Source organism: Corythoichthys intestinalis, chromosome 19 (assembly GCF_030265065.1).
Source record: "Corythoichthys intestinalis isolate RoL2023-P3 chromosome 19, ASM3026506v1, whole genome shotgun sequence".
Classification (NCBI taxonomy): Eukaryota; Metazoa; Chordata; class Actinopteri; order Syngnathiformes; family Syngnathidae; genus Corythoichthys; species Corythoichthys intestinalis.
This window is the reverse complement of record NC_080413.1, coordinates 14,016,227-14,035,316: the sequence shown is the minus strand read 5'-3', so window position 1 is coordinate 14,035,316 and position 19,090 is coordinate 14,016,227. Positions and strand designations below refer to the sequence as shown.

Genomic DNA, 19,090 nt, shown 5'->3' with positions numbered 1-19,090 from the left:
GAGTATAAGTTGCACCAGCCATAAAATGCCCAACAAAGAGGAAAAAAACATATATAAGCATTTGGGGGGGAAATTACTTGATAAAATCCAACACATAGAACAGATATGTCATCTTGACAGGCAATTTAAAATAAAAATACAATAGAGAAAAACATGCTGAATAAGTGTACAATATGATAATGTTACATGATGCATGAACAAAGAAATGCGAACGTGGCCGGTATGTTAACGTAAGATAGCTATTAAGAGTTATTCAGATAACTATAGCATAAAAAACATGCTAACAAGTTTACCAAACCACCAGTGTCACTCCAAAACACCAAAATACCATGTGAAATTATATAATAATGTGTTAATAATTTCACACATAAGTTGCTCCAGAGTATAAATCGCACTCCCAGCCAATCTATATATAAAAAAAGACCAAACTACGACTTATAGTCCAAAAAATGCGGTAGTTCTTAAGAAATGGTGACAATGAACCGAGGTCAACATTCAGGGAGGCCTGGCTACTTGGTCCGAACACCATGACTTCAGTCTTGCTTTCATTCAAACTAAAAAATTAAGTGAAAGCCACGACTTTATATCGTTGAGGCAAAAAAACGGTACTTTCAAAGTAACTGCCGTTACTTTTCATGTTCTACATGTTGGTACATGATCCATTCAATAATGTCTTTCACGTCAAATATGTTTGTAATAACTGACTGAAGTGAACTGAACTGTCTTCATTCCCCCAAAAAACATAGGTCACATGTTTCTACTTTTTTTTTTTTTTTTTGTAATTTCACCTATATGAGAGTGTAATGGTATACAAACTTTAACATTCAAATGCTGTGAGAAAAAAAGCCTTTTAGTTTTTCCTGTTGTACTGAAGCCGTACCGAACCGTGACCCCCGTACTGAGTTACATACTGAACCGTGACTTGTGTGTACCGTCCAGAGGTTGCGCTAGACATTTTCGTTGTCTGTCATTTTGACTGACAGGGTCATAAAAATCCGGTCATAGTCTATTTTTACCCGTCACTTAAATTTTTAAAATGATAATGATGACATATTCAATAGTATTTAGTTTTCATTCATTTTTAATTAATATTGTAACGCTTGCTTGGCGGCGAAAAATTAGACACGGAAGTCGTGGTATTTTTATCCCTTTTTACTCTGCTTACCGCCAACAACTCCGCCCCCAAAGAAAAAGAGGCAACGATATAAACCCCAATCACCAACGTCACACAATGATCTTAATTGTGGTTGTCAGCCCAAAATCTTCTAAATATATATTAAATGCATCTTACCAGATATAAAATGACTACTACATAGTCTGTGGTGATCAGTTGGTGCCCAGATTTCTTGTCGAATTACAGCAGTCCATCTCGCTCTCATCTTCGGGTCTCTCAGAATACGGTAGAACTTCAAGTCTCTCCGTCTATCTTCTCTGTTACAGCAACCAACCGCCACACACGCCTTCACCATTTTGATTATTAATATTAACGAGCAGAAAAACACGCCGTAATAGGAGGCATGTACGTAGCGGTAATGTGTAAACATGACGAGCTGACACACAATATGGCGGCTCCAGTCAGGGGGGCGGAGTTGTGACGTCATGTGATTGGGGTCTATACACAGGCGGCAATCTTGTCCATCAATTGGATGACGCGCTGGCACACCGGGTGCACCAATAAGAACCTCGCATTGATGTGTCAATCACGGTGCCGCCGACGCTACAATATTCTGACAGAAGAGCCAACGACGTCATGCATTAAAAGAGACAATAGCTAATTAAAATGCTAACACGCCACCCTGTGATCTGGGGTGTGAATTGCAACCTGTCAAAATGACGGACAGACTTCAGTTTTTTCCGTCACCGTTTTAAAAAACCGGTCAACGACGGAAAATATCCGGTTAACGCGACCCCTGGTACCGTCATACCCCTAATAGATACAGTATGTAGCGGAAAACACTCAGGTAACTTGAAGTTCCGCTCTGAGACCCCCAATTTGGCCAAATTTCAAAATGGTCCTATATACATGTGTGATACATCATTGGAAAACTTAAAATCTCAATTTTCTGGGGTAAAAAAACTTTTGAACAAGAGGGCATTTAAAAAATTTTTAATTCAACAGCAAAACCCTAACTGGTGGTGAGAGCATGAGAGATGATTTTAACGAGATATTATTGCGTACCTACCTTGTTTTGTTCCAAAAACTCCATGTAGCGTACATCATTGAGTGTCAAGACACAGATGTGAATGGCCACAGCCGGAATTTGGGGGGATTTTATGGGTGAAACATGGTAATATAACAAGGGTCGCGATGCAGAAATCGCAGACATCAAGGAGTGATCGAGATGTTCTTTTTCATTTAACGTATTGGACCGAATATAAGACGGTGTTTTTTTGCATTGAAATAAGACTGGAAAAGTGGGAGTCGTCTTATATTCGGGGTCTAGACGTTATACCCATTCACGACGCTAGATGGTGCCAGATATCATTGAAGCCATTGCTGAACTTGAGGAGTAATGTTCTGTCATGACAGATCTCAGGTACTCCCAAATTTAACCAGTTTGCATTATTTTATTACAGTGTTTTTCCTTATTCGGATGTGTTTCAAGACTACAGTTACAGTTAGACCTCACTTTGATGGTTAATGCAGTTATCACAATTTTGTTGTTTTATCACAATAGATTGGTTTATTTACATTTCAAAAACCAGAAGCCATTCATTTACGAATGTGATTGCACTTTAGTTTACAAATTTAATTGTTCAGATATTAAGATTCGAATGAGGAAAAATAACATGCTTTTTCTCTCAAATATATTATAATCATTTGTTTCAGATGTACTGTAATTATTTTCTGTATAAACATTAATTTGGTGTTCAAAAAGTCCTTTTTCAAACTTGAGTCTTTAAAAAGAGGGGGTCGTCTTATAATCAGGGCCGTCTTATATTCGGGCCAATACGGTATTTACCCTTTTAAATGTTTTTTTTTCAATTTTTCTTTGTTTGGATTATTTATCATTTTTAAGTCTTTTATTTTTTTTAAAACAAAATATTACACATCAATTAATGATTCTAAGCTCAAAATGATACCGACAATGCAAAATGACAAACATTTTGAATAAGAAATACTTTTTATGGCTGGTCCCGTTTCTAGGGTAAAACGGACAAATTAAAAATAGTTTGGGGACTTAATGCACCATGAATCTGTTAAATTGGTTCAATCCCTAAAAAATTAAATCCAAGAAAAATAGCTTTCACATGCATTTTTTTTTTTACTTTGAAATTTATTTTTGCACTCACATTTTTTTTTGATTGAAGCAACTTTTTTATTGAATAATAAAGACACAAATCAACCCCCATATGGCTCCGCCCAGGGGATACAATTTTTGACTGCAGTAACTACATTGGCACAACACCGGCGGGCGTACCATATTCAATGGTTGACGATCTCGGCGAAAAAATATTGCCTAAGCAGCCTGATTTAGAATTCCCCTCAAGAATGATGGGAAACAAAAAACGCTCATTGTCAACTTATTATTTTAAATATTCTTGAAAGTTAATTTTATTGCTGACACTGTGTTTCTGGGTCATCAACATGTTGTGCCCCCCCTGCCCTAAAAGTCAAACTCCGCCTATGGTTTGGTGTTATCTTTTGTTGTATAAAAACTAGGGCTGTCAAAATTATTGCGTTAACGGGCGGTACTTAATTTTTTAAAATTAATCACGTTAAAATATTTGATGCAATTAACGCACATGCCCCGCTCAGACAGATTTTAATGACAGTACAGTGAACTGCCCACTTGTTCATTGTGTTTTATGGAGTTTTGCTGCCCTCTGCTGGCGCTTGGGTGCGACTGATTTTATAGGTTTCAGCACCCATGAGCATTGTGTAAGTAATTATTGACATCAACAATGGCAGGCTACTAGTTTATTTTTTGATTGAAAATTTTACAAATGTTATTAAAACGGAAACATTAAGAGGGGTTTTAATATAAAATTTCTATAACTTGTACTGACATTTATCTTTTAAGAACTACAAGTCTTTCTATCCATGGATCGCTTTAACAGAATGTTAATAATCTTAATGCCATCTTGTTGATTTATTGTTATAATAAACAAATACAGTCCTTATGCATGTTGAATGTATATATCCATCTTGTGTCTTATCTTTCCATTCCAACAATAATTTACAGAAAAATATGGCATATTTTAGAGATGGCTTGAATTGCGATTAATTGCAATTAATTACGATTAATTAATTTTTAAGCTGTAATTAACTCGATTAAAAATTTTAATCGTTTGACAGCCCTAATAAAAACACTAAAGTTTCATTCTTTACTGTAAGCGTCAGCTGTGAGTGACAAAAAGCTCGAAGCAAACGCACTTTACATCTTGTTTGCCAAATTGTCCAAGAAGTCTTTTACAATTTAGGACAAATTCACATTGAAAGTCAAGTTTTGATTTTTGGGGGTAAATTTCATCCCCAATTTTTTAACGCTTCATTTCAGTGTGAGTGAACATCGACTATGGACAGTAAATCTTTGCGCAGTGACACAGTACATACCGAGAGATGATAATCAGCTTGCTGTGGATGGGCTAATGTCTTTACTGTGGCTGGGGTTCTAAATTTAGTGTCCATTCTCAGCCTCTTTAGCAGTGGATGACATTGATCTTCTTTTTGGCATATCAGCTTTAAATCATCATCATAATTTCAATGAACCTGGAATGCACTTTTATAGGTGAACTTCATTTGGCCTCAAAACATTTTGGACACTATGCAACCTTTCTTCATTCATCGACTTAATTACGTATTCTCTAATACAACCACGACAATTTATGTTTTTATAATTTCACCTCAAATCCTTAACTTTATGAAAAATGTCTAAGCAAATTTAGCATAAGAATGCGTTTCACTAGCAGGGAAAGTGACAGCTGGAGGCCGCAGTATCCATTAGCTTGGATTCTCATGAGGCGGGTAGTAACATCAAGGTGTTGTAAGATCAAACTGGCTCGTGCCAACCGACGTTAATGAGGTTTGGCACGCGGCGCGATGACGGCCACAGGCTTCTCATTGACGTCTCTACTAGGGGAAATCCCTCAGGTTCAGCTGTCGCTGGCTGACAGCTGCCATGTGCAGCGTTGACCCGGTGGCAACTTTTACTTTCAGCTCTTTGGCTGGCGAGTGGATTCTGAAATGTTTAGCCTTCACCGGAAACTGACAGGCTCAGTCAGTGGTCTTTGAATTTTTTAATTTTATTATTACGTTGACCCACGTGGTGAGAATGTGGAAAAACAATACATCAAGGACCGGATCACTCGTCGTTGTTCAAAATGTGGGGAGGGAAAAAAACTGCGTACAAAAATTTTAACTGATTAAAAAAAATAGTCTAAAATGTGAGGTGCACAATCTCCGTTCAAAAATGTTTCCTGAAGGGGTCATTTGTGAGCTTTTACATCAGAAAAAGATGCTACTTGCGTTGTCAAAATGATTTTCTTGAACATTTTTTAATAAAATCACACTTCAGAAACTTTTACTTCAAAGTTTGCGTTCTAATAGTGCGGCATAGACTTCATAATTATATTGACCGGTCACCTCCGTCAGACACTGCGCCATGCCTTCAAGTAGGGGGCCTGCCCACACCAAGCATCAAGAGGAGTTATTCTCCAACACACGCATGCAGCGATCTAACGCCAGGTTTAGGTTGAAAAAGTACGAAAACTGTACTGCATACAAACAGGAAGGATTGTCTCAGGAGTGATTTATCCGAGGATTCATGGTAATTATTATATTTTACGTACCATGCATGCATTTTGAAACGTTGTGAAAAAAATAAATGGGAGAAAGTAGCTGCTACGGCATTGGCATCATAGTTCGCAATATTTACGCAAAATAAATGATATCTTCATCGTTTTTTTTTTCTTTTTTTCTTATAACCAAGAATCGAGACTGTTTTACGTCCAGATCGATAAAGAATTCAGGGATTTAAGCATTTATTCACAAGAATTTTCAACGTAAAAAGCTCTTTGTTTTCATAAGGCGGAAGCTACATTCGCTTACTGACTAGCATCATGGTTCGCAATATTTACGTAAAATAAATTCTAACTGCACTTTTTTTTTTTTTTTTGCTTTTAACCAAGAATCGAGACTGTTTTACGTCCAGATCGATAAAAAATTCAGGGATTTAAGCATTTATTCACAAGAATTTTCAACGTAAAAAGCTCTTTGTTTTCATAAGGTGAAAGCTACATTTGCTTACCGACTAGCATCATAGTTCGCAATATTTACGTAAGATAAATGCTAACTGCACGTTTTTCTTTTGTTTTTGTTTTTTTTGTTTTTTGCTTTTAACCAAAAATCAAGACTTTTTTATGTCCATATCGATAAAGAATTCAGGGATTTAAGCATTTATTCACAAGAATTTTCAACAGAAAAAGCTCTTTGTCTGTAATTACACTCGGTCAGGTTTGACGGCCACACCAACAATGCAAGCCCCCTATTAATCGGCCCCGCGCCCATGTCTTGACAATATTTTATGAAGTCTATGACTGTTCTTTTCTCAGCATATTCAGAAGTATTAAAGAAACAGCAACAAAAAAAAAAAAAAATACGTACAAACTGCCCCTTTTCTGTCGACTTCCAAAATGTTAACAGATGCATTTTTCAGCTATTTTCTCATATTTTATGATAACATTTTAATTAGCTTTCAAATATTTTAGCTCCACTGTGGAGCTCATGAAAAATTAAAATAAAATAAAAGTGCACATGAAAAGCTAATTCATCAATTTTTGAGTGTGAAGTGTCATGTTTCCTTGGAGTGGCTCACAGTTCTACGACAGTTCGCAGTAGGGATGGGTGTAACTCATACCAAACGGAATCGTGTCTTCAATCAACCAAGGCAAAATGGAGTACACTAATGAATACATCCAAGAGAGAAAAAAACTCAATACCAGGAGACATGCGTTAGTCCAGAAGTTTGTACTTCCCCAGCTGACAAGTGACCACGCAAAATTTGCATTGATGTGCGTCCTGCAAACTGCAGTGACGCGTCCAGTTTTATTGATGTGAGAAGTCACAATCTCCCTTTTTGTATGTGGACTACAACAAGTACATAGTATTACTAATCATTGCATTTACTAAGAATGAGTTATGCAAATGTCACCATATTGCTGCTGACATAACATAGTTGATATGAAATGAAACTGTGTAACATGGCTTGTTTTCCCCAATCTATTTCATTAGTATAAGCATTTTTTAGCAAACCGGTTTACCGCTTCCCTTCAATTCTGTCACTGTGACGCCGTACAGTGGTTTGTCGTGACTTCCTCTTTGGTAATTATCCTGTGTTTCGGACGACAGCTACAACTAAATATTGCAACAACAAACACAACAAATAATTAGGTACCTCAGTGCAGAATGCCTGACTCCATAGGTAAACTTTGTTTAGCAGTACATTCATGATTAGCTTGCATATCGATCACTGAACCCACTTCTAGAACCCCCCTGACAAAAATTGAAAAAAAATATACCTTTCCCTTTTTTTAAGGCACTTTGTTGCTGTGAAGAATAAAAACATGCATTGTTTTGTTACTCTTGTTGACATTTTTGGTCTTATAAGAGGCAGTCGCTTCCCTTTTTTACATTATTAAAGTTAACTGACAGAAAGTCCCCACTAGTTTTGACCATGACTCAACATCTTGCGCACAGAGCTTCCATTCAGTACAGTAAGAGGATGTGAACTGTATACATGGCTGACAAGAGAGCTGCAAAAGAGTGCGGCCTGACAGAGAAACCTGAATAAAATGAGAAGCAGCTTGGGCTCCTCTACCCATGTTCCTTGTTCGCGTTCTAGTTAGCATTACGAGTGTTGGACGCCAAAATTCACTGAATTAAGTCTTCGAACTGCTAAACATCTATCAAATGTAACTGATGCCTTGAGATACAACTACAACCTGTATCTTAAATCATCTTCTTCTATTGAAATGACAGCCATTTTCAAGAACTACAGAATATTCCGTCCTATGATTATTTACACATACACACACACACACCAAAGCTTATTAAATGAAAGAACAAACTCTTCTTTCGAAAAGAAGTTTAAGTCTACCTTTTTCCTGTCTTCAGTAGTGAGCATATTCTCCAAAAATCACTCATGTTGGGCTGATCACATTTAAAATGGTACATTGCTAGCATTTGTGTGGCAGTAAAATTGAAGGGAATTGAAGGGAAATTGTATTTTTGCTAACATGCTAATCAATAATTGTAGCCACACCTGCTTCTATAGTTAGCAGGCGTGTCTACGATTATCAATTAGCATGTTAGCAAAATACCATTTCCCTTCAAAACAATTTTATTGCCACACAAATGCTAATGTTGTTGGTTACACTATAGTTGTTATATCTTTATTATTTACAACAACAATAGAAGCCGGAATGTCTACGATTATCGATTTGAATGTTAGCAAAAATACCATTTCGCTTCAAAACAATTTTATTGCCACACATATGCTAATGTTGTTGGTTACACTATAGTTGTAATATATTTATTTTATCATGTACTAAAACAATAGAAGCCGGAATGTCTACGATTATCGATTTGAATGTTAGCAAAAATACCATTTCCCATCAAAACAATTTTATTGCCACACATATGCTAATGTTGTTGGTTACACGATAGTTGTAATAACTTTATTATGTACCAAAACAATAGAAGCAGGAATGTCTACGATTATCGATTACCATGTTAGCAAAATACAATTTCCCTTCAAAACAATTTTACTGCCACACAAACGCTAATGTTGATGATTACCCTGTAGTTGTAATAACTTTTTTTTACTATGTACCAAAACAATAGAAGCAGGAATGTCTACGATTATCGATTAGCATGTTAGCAAAAATACAATTTCCCTTCAAAACAATTTTACTGCCACACAAACGCTAATGTTGATGGTTACCCTATAGGTGTAATGTCTTTATTTTAGTTTGGACTAAAACAATAGAAGCAGGAATGTGTACGATTATCAATTAGCATGTTAGCAAAATACCAATTTCCCTTCAAAACAGTTTTACTGCCACACAAATGCTAATGTCGATGGTTACCCTATTTTACTGCCACACAAGCGCTAATGTTGTTGGTTAAACTATAGTTGTATTATCTTTATTTTGTTTTGTACTGAAACAATAGAAGCAGGAATGTCTACGATTATCGATTAGCATGTTAGCAAAAATACAATCTCCCTTTAAAACAATTTTACTGCCACACAAGCGCTAATGTTGTTAGTTACACTATAGTTGTAATATCTTTATTTTGTTTTGTACTAAAATAATAGAAGCAGGAATGTCTACGATTATCAATTGGCATGTTAGCAAAAATACCATTTCCCTTCAAAACAATTTCATAGCCACACAAATGCTAATGTTGGTTATGCCAATGTTGTAATATCTTTATTTTATTATGTACTAAAACAATAGAAGCAGGAATGTCTACGATTATCAATTAACATGTTAGCAAAAATAACATTTCCCTTCGAAGCAATTTTATTGCCACACAAATGCTAATGTTGTTGGTTACACTATAGTTGTAATAACTTTATTTCATTATGTACCAAAACAATAGAAGCAGGAATGTTTACGATTATCGATAAGCATGTTAGCAAAATGCAATTTCCCTTCAAAACAATTTTACTCCCACACAAACGCTGATGTTGATGTTACCCTATAGTAGTAATATCCTTTAGTTTCGACTAAATCAATAGAAGCAGGAATGTGTCTGATTATCGATTAGCATGTTAGCAAAATACCATTTCCCTTCAAAACAATTTTACTGCCACACAAATGCTAATGTTGATGGTTACCCTATAGTTGAAATATCTTTATTTTAGTTTGGACTAAAACAATAGAAGCAGGAATGTCTACGATTATCGATTAGCATGTTAGCAAAAATACCATTTCCCTTCAAAACAATTTTATTGCCACACAAACGCTAATGTTGTTGGTTAGACTGTAGTTGTAATATCTTGGCAGTATAATTGAAGGGAAGTGAAGGGAAATGGTATTTTTGCTAACATGCTAATCGATAATCGTAGACATACCTGCTTCTGTTGTTTTGGTACAAAATAAAATAAAGTTATTACAACTATAGTTGTTATATAGTGTATATATATAGATTTGTTATTACAACTACAAACACTAATGTTGATGGTTACCCTATAGTTGTAATATCTTTATTTTATTATGTACTGAAACAATAGGAGCTGGAATGTCTACGATTATTAATTAGCATGTTAGCAAAAATACCATTTCCCTTCAGTTTCCAAGCTTGAAATTAGTAGTAATGATAATAATAAATTGGATTTGACAGGGAGGTCGTGTCAGACCCTCCCCCACCATGTAGAATGAGTCATTTCTTTATAGAAATTAAAGAAATTACGTTGTTTTGTTTTTTTTATGTTTTAATATGTTGAATAGCCATTTTTCAACAAGCGTGACTATCGATGCTAACGTTAGCCTGTCAATTAGGGTTTGGATTCTTTGTTAGCATTAAGCTATAGCATAAGACGCGCACACACACATTGTAGAAAAAATATTTTTTGTAAAGGATAAAGAATATTTGTTTATGTATAATTTTTTATCCATCCTAGTGTTTTACAAAGCCATTTTCTATAACTTTAATAAGGTTTAGAATTTCCTGTGAGCATTTTTCAAAGTCATACTGTCATAAGTAGACAAGGTGTAAGTCTCAACTGAATAAAATGAGTTCAATTGAATTTATAAAGCTGGGGGGGGGGACTTGTATCTCTAGGCATCACTTTCACTTTTAGGAACAATGCTGCTGCGTCTTTGTAATGAATAGACTGTACTTGGGTGGGTCTGTACTTTGCGACTTTGTGAAAAAGGTTTGTGAACAGATCCGATCACAGAGGAACAACAAAGCAATGCATGTTTCAGAGAAATTCCACTAGCGGGCGGCCGTAGTGCAGGTTCTAGTTACAGGGCAGCCAAGTGGTGTGCATGGGATGCTGTGTGGGAGGAATGTAGTGTTGGGGTGGCGAGGGTGGACAGGTGAAGAGGGGCTGGACACGGGCCACGTAGTAGTTGCTGAAGTTGCAGTTGGACACGTATGGCGCAGGTTGGTAAAAGCAAGTGACGTTGGCGGCGTTGGGGATCGCATTGCGCTCAGCCAACGCTCGCCACGCCAACGAGGAGATGAGGCCTAGTGTCCGGCTCAGCTCGTAGCCCATCAGGCACACTGTGCTCTCCTGCACCACTTTGTATAGCACGGCCAGGTAGTCGTACTTCCTGTCCTCTAAGTCTACGAAATGGTTCTGCAGGAAGGACTCTAGCTTACGCTTTTGATCACCCACGTCGGGAAAGTCGATGAAGAAGCGCGAGCACATGTAGCGCTGCAAGAGTTTCATCTCCGAGTCAGAAACTGCGCGGAAACCCCGCACCAACAGGTGGCAGTACTTGAGCAGCCCGCCGCCCCGGATCTCCTCGGGGCTCCTGGTGCAGATCAGGCGCTTGCGCAGGTGGTCCAAGGCCACGGGGAAGTCGCCGTAGACGCTCTCGCCGAGGATAGTGGGGTGGAACGTGGCTGCCATCGGGTGCTCCGAGCACTCGTAAAAGAGCAGCAGCGAATCCAAGCGGATCTGGAAAGAGTCCACGCTGAACTCAAACTGCCGCCGCAGAGAGTCCACAAACTTGAGCTCCACATTCTTGCCGCGGTTGTTGTACAGCGAGATGAGGCTCCAGCGATCCGAGTCGTTGCACACCTTCACCATCTTTTGCACGTACGCTTCCTGGAAAAAATAAAGCCAGAGGCGGCTTGTCAACGAAATATTTTTTCCTCACTGACAGGCTATTTCTTATCTTTGTCTTAACGCAGTGTTGAAATATTGCTTGAGGTCTCATTAGGCCGCACCTAAGACGGCGTTGTAAATCATCATTAACTGCTATGGCGGGCATTTAGGAGACTTTGCAGTGGCGTCACGTTTCCTCCCTTTTACCCTTGGGTCATGACGTTTGGTGGCCAACAAGTTAGCATTACAATGCTTGGAATTTGTCAACGGGTCTCCCATTGTATTGTTTTGTTTAGCTTCACAAATGCCAAAGATTTGACATGTTTGGTAGGACAAGCAGTCTGCTAGTATCTGTTCCAAACTGTTAAAATAACAACAAAAAAGCAGAACCAATCCGGCGACAAGCCACAAAGGTGACAGTTTAAAACTAGCTTGTTGTTGCACTAAAGCTGTTTCTATTACTTAACACCTCTTCCTCTGTCAAAGTCACGATGGAGTAGACAACAAATTTGTTTTGCATTTAGATTTTGCTTCAATTGCTCATTTTATTGGTCGGCACGGGGCCACTTATTCATGTGGGCCTGAATGCATTGGTGGTTTTATGCTTAAGGCCAAGACTTGCTACGGCCAGAACTTGCCGAGACAGAGATTTTTGGAAGTCAAGACCATAAAAATCAATTAAAAAAAAAAAAGTGTATATATATATATATATATATATATATATATATATATATATATATATATATATATATATATGGATTTCCCAATCGCATATTTTTTGCACCATAGTCCAAGTCACCTGATTTTGAGCATCTGCCGATACAGTCCCCATCCCATACCGAAAAAAAACGTTTTTTTTTTTTTTTTTTTTTTTTATGTTAGTGTCCCGCCGTGCCGCCATCATAATGTAAATTATTTTTTAACAATAACGTAGAAAAATGCCTGTCTTTATTAAACGCTTCATTGAGTGAGTCAACTCGAATCCACTCACGCTGATGAGAACTGCCTCTCACTTACACAATGAGTTGCCGCAGCACACTTATGCAAGTTTAACAATGATCGACACATTTGTGCCTTTGATGGTAGAGCTACGAAGTATCTCAGGAGAGATCAAAGTTACAAACCTGTCAATCATCGTTAACTTTAAGTACCAAACATAAGCTGGACAGTTTGGCCGCACTGCTCACGCTACGTCTACACTAGGATGAATAATGGCCTTAAACATGTAATTAGTTGGACTATACGGCATGTCGGCTTCACAAGTATGCCTATTATCCGGAATAGTTGTTACACGGATAATGTCGGCAGGTAATATTACGCGCCGCTTCATATGTCTGTATGTCTCTGTACAACAATCGAATATTAAGGAAGTGACGTGATGCCGTTGCCATTTTTAGTGCTGCATGACGGCATCGTAAACAATGGAGGCTGACGATCACCACTTGGCACTCCTGCTCCTCTTTTCTTTTCTTTTCCAGACATTTTTCTTGAACCTTCAAACTACGTCGCAATAGTATGCTTCAATTCAGTGTCCATTTGTGGTCCTCTCATCGCAGATGACGTGGAGATGAGCGTTTTTTTTACAGAGCTCGTCTCCCGCGTTGTCTCTGATCAGTCAGCTGCAGGGCTGGCCCCTCCCAACTCAATGCCGACCGAACACGAGTATATAAAAATGCGTAGAAGAAAATTAAACCCTGAAAAGCTACCTGCCCAGTCAAAGAGGTGCGCAATCAGTTTTTTTTCATGACATTTCTGCCTGTCAAAACTGTCGCCACTTCCAGGATCACCACTGTTATGCACAAAACTCCTGGTTGCGGCTTCCAGGAAATATACGCAGTGCCACACCATATGCTTCTATTTGTAATTTTTTAAAGTGGTGAGAGCGCAACTGAGCAGCATCGACTGTAACATCAAGTAACGATATCAGGCTTTCGTTGTTTTGTAATGATTTATTTCAATCACAACTTGGCGACTACTCATAAAAGCCGAGCGTGCTCTCCCTTCACTTTCGCTCCCACGTGATGCGTTTAATTAAAACGGTCATCACAAAACGGAGTTCCCGACCACTGGTCTAGAAGGTTTTCCCGCCGGCGAGTAATAAGTTTCAGGTTCAGAGGTGAACCGCGCGGGCGATGACGTAACACATGAGACTGCTCCTTTCGACACATGCGAAGTTCGCGCGAATGTGGTCGTACCTTTCAGAAGGGGGGGGGCGCACCTTAAACGTAAGTGCAGACAGGTATAGAAATAGTCGGCAAAATACCATGGAGAAAATTATCTTTCTTTTTGTAGACATAGCCTTAGCAGGAGGGAGGGTGAGAGGATGTGGCGTTGTTTGAGCATGAAGCAGAAAGAAAAAAAAAATTAACTTAAAAACCTGACCCTTTTCACCCGATTCCTATCCTCTTAAAAATAACGCAATCGGCCCGATTTCGATCACGTGATCGGATCGGGAAATCCCTGAAAAAAAATATTGACTTTAATATTTTTTTTAGGTTGTTAAAGTTGCAGTCATTCACAGCGATCGTGTAATGTTAGTAACACTAAAATTGAGTGTCTTTGGATAATTTTAAAAGATTTTTGTCGCTTACAATCATTTGAGGTTTTGTTCTTGGATTTTTTGGAGTCGACACCGAGACAAGACCAAAACTGACACTAGCCAAGACCAGACCAAGAGTAAGACTACAAAAACAATTTTGAAAATAAAAAATAAGACTTTTTTTGATAAGATGTTAAGGTTGCAATCATTTACAGGTGTGGTGGAATGCTGATCATTGAAATCGGCCAGTCCAAGACCTTCAAAATTTGGTCTCAAAACCAATACACATATTCACATTCTATGTGCAATACTATTTACGTGCAATATTAGCGTGCAATATTCCAGTGCCTTCACTGTCAACTGCTGCTACTTCCCTTTGATTATCTGCACTGCCTGATCATAGGACTCACCTCATACACATTTTATAATTATTTAGATTTTATACTTTTATACTTGCAAGTCACTTTTGAGATTTTCACTTGTCCTGCACTGTAAAGGGGGATGCTCCACAATTTCATTATACAAGTGTATAATGACAATAAAGGGCTATTCTATTCTATTCTATTCTATTCTATTCTATTCTATTCTATTCTATTCTATTCTATACTGGCCTTCAGAGTTACAACGTTACCAATTGGATTAGATAGAATCCTCTTTGAATGGGAAGCTTCTATCGATACAATGACGGAGAGAACCACATCTTACCTTGTACCAATAGGCCTGTCACAACTTCTTTTTTAAAAAGATGACATATTTTCACTAGCAACTATTGCGATAAACAAAAGTCATTGATCCCCCACCCCGCTTTAATATTACAAGAACATTAAAAATCAGACATATTGACGACTCATCTACATTAAATATTAGCATGTTTTGGCAATGACTTGGACTGGATTGATGACAAAAACATCAAGTATTACGCAGAATTCTTCTTCCCACAAGCTCAATATATGAAAGAGTTAACCTCCAGAGCAAGTTTGCTTAAAGACACAGGGAGAAAGAACAGAGCAGCGCAAATTGATGTTGATGACTAAATCGTGCAGGCATGTTGCTCATATCAAAAACAGCATTGATTTTTAAATTAAATACCATTGACAAGGATAGACGTCAATCCATTTTGACTATAGGAGGGTTGACAGCCACCTTTCCATTTAAAATGGATTGGACGTCTATCCCCGTCAATGGCAGCACGCAAAAAAAATCACCTAAATAACTTTACTTAACATTATTTACCTTTAAGGTCAGTGGTGTGATCTTGTCCTTATTCACTTCTTCTGGCAATAAATCCAGAAGACAGTCCAGCACCAAATCCTTCACAATCTGGAACTCCTTCTCACCCTTGAGTTCTGCGCAAAAGATGAGGTCTATATCGTTCCAACCTAGCCCGCTGTCCTCGTGCAACACGTAGCTGGCCGCCGATCCATTGAGGCGCACCTCCCGAACGCGTATCTGCGAGCGCTCCATGCGGCTGCGGACCGCCTTGACGATGTCCCGCGGCTTAACCTCCAGCGTGGGGAAGCTCCAGCGTCCGTGGATAGGGATGGAGCCCGTCAGAATAGCATCCAGCCGCTGCACTTGCTCCCAATTGAGCACGCTCATGTTGCCGCTCTCATTGTCATCCATCTTAAAAGTTTTTTTTTCTCCTGCCAATTTTTTCTCAAAGTCCCGCAAGAGTTGCCGTGGCAACTTTTACGCACTGGAATCCGTCTCTTGAGCGCACATGACGGAGAAAAGGCGACAACTTTGACAAGATCCACTCCAAAGATTGGGAGGGTAAACAGCGGACGCGTTAGAAAGTGCGTCAAATCAGGTCTCTGTGCGCTTCTATCAACTTTTAGTCCACCGAGCCGTCCATGATGTTAGGCGCAGATTTCCGTACTCCTCTCAAAGACTCTCGAAGCCGATTTCTCGTGCGTCCACACCTACATTGATCAAGCGGCGTTAAAACGCTCACATTTTGCCTCGTCCGTCCGTACGTCGCCGACTGTGCGTGATGTCATCGGGTTTCAAGTCGCACAGCTGCAAAGGGCGAGCCTGTGGCCAGCTTCCCGTCTGACTGCGAGAAGGGGGGGGCGGGATCAAGGTGATTGACAGGCGGACCTTCCAGGCTGGGGAAGTAGGGGCGGAACTGGAGAATGCCACTGACTTCAGCAGTGTTACCTAACTTTTATTAGGGAATGAGTTATATCATTGACATTGTCGTTGATAGACGTCCAATCCTGGGGCGTAGGTTTGGTCTCAATATTGGTAGGGACGATATAACAGCGGCGGAGTTTGACTTTTGGGGCAGGGGGGGCACAATATGTTGATGACTGTGAAACGCAGTGTCAGCAATAAAATTAACTTACAGGAATATTTATAACAATCAGTTGAAAATGAGCGTTTTTTGGTTTCCCATCATTCTTGAGGGGAATTCTAAATCAGGCTGCTGGCAGGACAGTTATACTTTTCGCCAAGATCATCATCCATTGAATATGGTACGCCCGCCGGTGGCATGCCAATGTAGTTACCTCAGTCAAAATTGTACCCCCTGGGGGGAGTCATATGGAGGTAGATTTGTGTCTTCATTATTCGATCCAAAAAAAAGTTGCTTCAATCAAAAAAAAAATATTTTTCATCAAAGAAAAAAAAACATTTAAAAAATAAAATTGTGCTCCCCTATTTTTATTTTTATTTTTTTTGAAAATAATATGTAAAGCAAATGACCGTCTAAGGTGCTGGTCACATGATCTGTTCGAAAATCAAAATATATATTTTCACTTAAAAAGTCACGTCAATCAAAAAAATGTGTTTGAATACAAAAATGAATTTGAAATTTAAAAAAAAATGCATTTGAAAGCTATTTTTATTTGAATTGAATTGAAAATGAATTTTTTATTTTGTATTTTTTATTTTATTTATTTATTTTTTTTTTTGAAGCAACTTTTTTGATTGAAGTAATGTGTTTGGGCCACATTTTGGCTAGGGCATTTCTGTATTATTCAATCAAAAAATAAGTTGCTACGCACATAAAAATATATTTTCAAAAGAAAAATCAATTCAATCAAAAAAAAAAAAGGAAACATTTCAATCATAGGAAAAAAGTTTTTGAATGCGAAAAAATATTTAGGACTCAAAAATTTGCGTTTGAACACTTAATTTTTCATTTTAAAAAATTGTCTTTGATTTTAGCAATCCTTTTTGTGTTTGGGCCATATTATGGGTAGGACATTTGTTTCTAAATCATTCAATCCCCCAAAAAGTTGCTTCAATCATAAAAAAAATATTTTCAATCAAAGAAAAAAAACATTTCAAAAAAGGAAATTGTCCTCCCCTATTTTTATTTTTAGTTTTTTGAAAATAATATGCAAACCGTCTAAGGTGCTAGTCACATGATAGGTTCAAAAAATAATTTTGACCCATTAAAAAAAATATCATTTTTCGTTCATTTCATTCATTTTTGTTGTTTGTTTTCTTGCCTTACAACTTTTTATATATGTATATATATATATATATATATACAGTAAAAAAAAAAAAAAAAAAAATTGTCGTCTCGCCCACCCGGGCGGTATGGTCTCTCCTTTCAAGCTCGGGTCCTCTACCAGAGGCCTGGGAGCTTCAGGGTCCTGCGCAGGATCTTAGCTGTCCCTAGGATTGCGCTCTTCTGAATGGAGACGTCGGACGTTGTTCCTGGTATCTGTTGGAGCCATGCACCCAGCTTGGGGGTTACTGCCCCTAGTGTCCCGATCACTATTGGCACCACTCTTGCCTTCACTCCCCACATTTTCTCCAACTCTTCCTTCAACCCTTGATATTTCTCCAGCTTTTCATGTTCTTTTTTCCTGATGTTGCTATTGCTCGGGATTGCTACATCTATCACTACTGGTGTCTTCTGATGTTTATCCACCACTACTATGTCAGGCTGGTTGGCCATCACCAGTTTGTCTGTCTGGATCTGGAAGTCCCACAGGATCTTGGCTCCGTTGTTCTCGACCACCTACGGAGGTGTCGCCCACCCTGACTCTGGGGTCTCCAGTCCGTACTCGGCACAGATGTTCCTGTACACTATGCCTGCTACCTGGTTATGTCGTTCCATGTATGCCTTGCCTGCTAGCATCTTACACCCTGCTGTGATGTGCTGGACTGTCTCAGGGGCCTCTTTGCATAGCCTGCACCTGGGGTCCTGTCTGGTGTGATAGACCCCAGCCTCTATTGCTCTTGTGTTAAGGGCCTGTTCTTGTGCTGCCATGATCAGTGCCTCCGTGTTGTCTTTCAGTCCGGCCTTTTCCAGCCACTGGTATGTTTTTCCCATGTCAGCTACCTCCTCAATTTGTCTATGGTACACACCATGAAGGGGCTTGTCCATCCATGATAGCTCCTCAGGGTCCTCCTCCTAATTGGACTTCTGTTGCCTGAGGCATTCATCGTGCAGGTCATCATTGGGGGCCATTTTCATGATGTACTCTTGGAGGGATGTAGTTTCCTCCTGGATCGTGGCTCTGATGCTCACTAGTCCTCAGCCTCCCTCTTTCCGCTTTGTGTAGAGCCTCAGGATGCTGGACTTAGGGTGAAACCCTCCATGCATTGTAAGGAGCTTCCTTGTCTTGATGTCGGTGGCCTGCATCTCTTCCAGTGGCCAGGATACGATGCCAGCAGGGTATCTGATTACTGGTAGGGCATAGCTGTTAATGGCCTGGATCTTATTCTTGCCATTCAGCTGACTCTTGAGGACCTGCCTCACCTTCTGTAGGTGTTTGGTTGTGGCAGACCTTCTAGTTGCTTC

The 19,090-nt window shown here is 38.9% G+C and overlaps 1 protein-coding gene across 1 annotated transcript; it reads right to left on the bottom strand.

Annotated features, from left to right (window-relative positions):
* Window positions 1-10,147: 10,147 nt before the first annotated feature.
* On the bottom strand, window positions 10,148-16,362 carry LOC130907745 (terminal nucleotidyltransferase 5A-like). Its single transcript, XM_057823159.1, has 2 exons — window positions 15,562-16,362; window positions 10,148-11,789 (listed from the first exon to the last, which is right to left on the bottom strand). Exons 1-2 carry the CDS (start codon window positions 15,949-15,951, stop codon window positions 10,974-10,976), a joined length of 1,206 nt encoding a protein of 401 aa, XP_057679142.1. The 5' UTR covers window positions 15,952-16,362; the 3' UTR covers window positions 10,148-10,973.
* Window positions 16,363-19,090: the final 2,728 nt, after the last annotated feature.

Excerpts from the sequence above, each read along its gene's own strand:
- LOC130907745 (XM_057823159.1), bottom strand. The coding sequence starts at position 15,951 with ATGGATGACAATGAGAGCGGCAACATGAGCGTGCTCAATTGGGAGCAA. Across the intron at positions 11,790-15,561 it reads TCACACCACTGACCTTAAAG|GAAGCGTACGTGCAAAAGAT; the intron begins GTAAATAATGTT and ends TATTTTTTCCAG.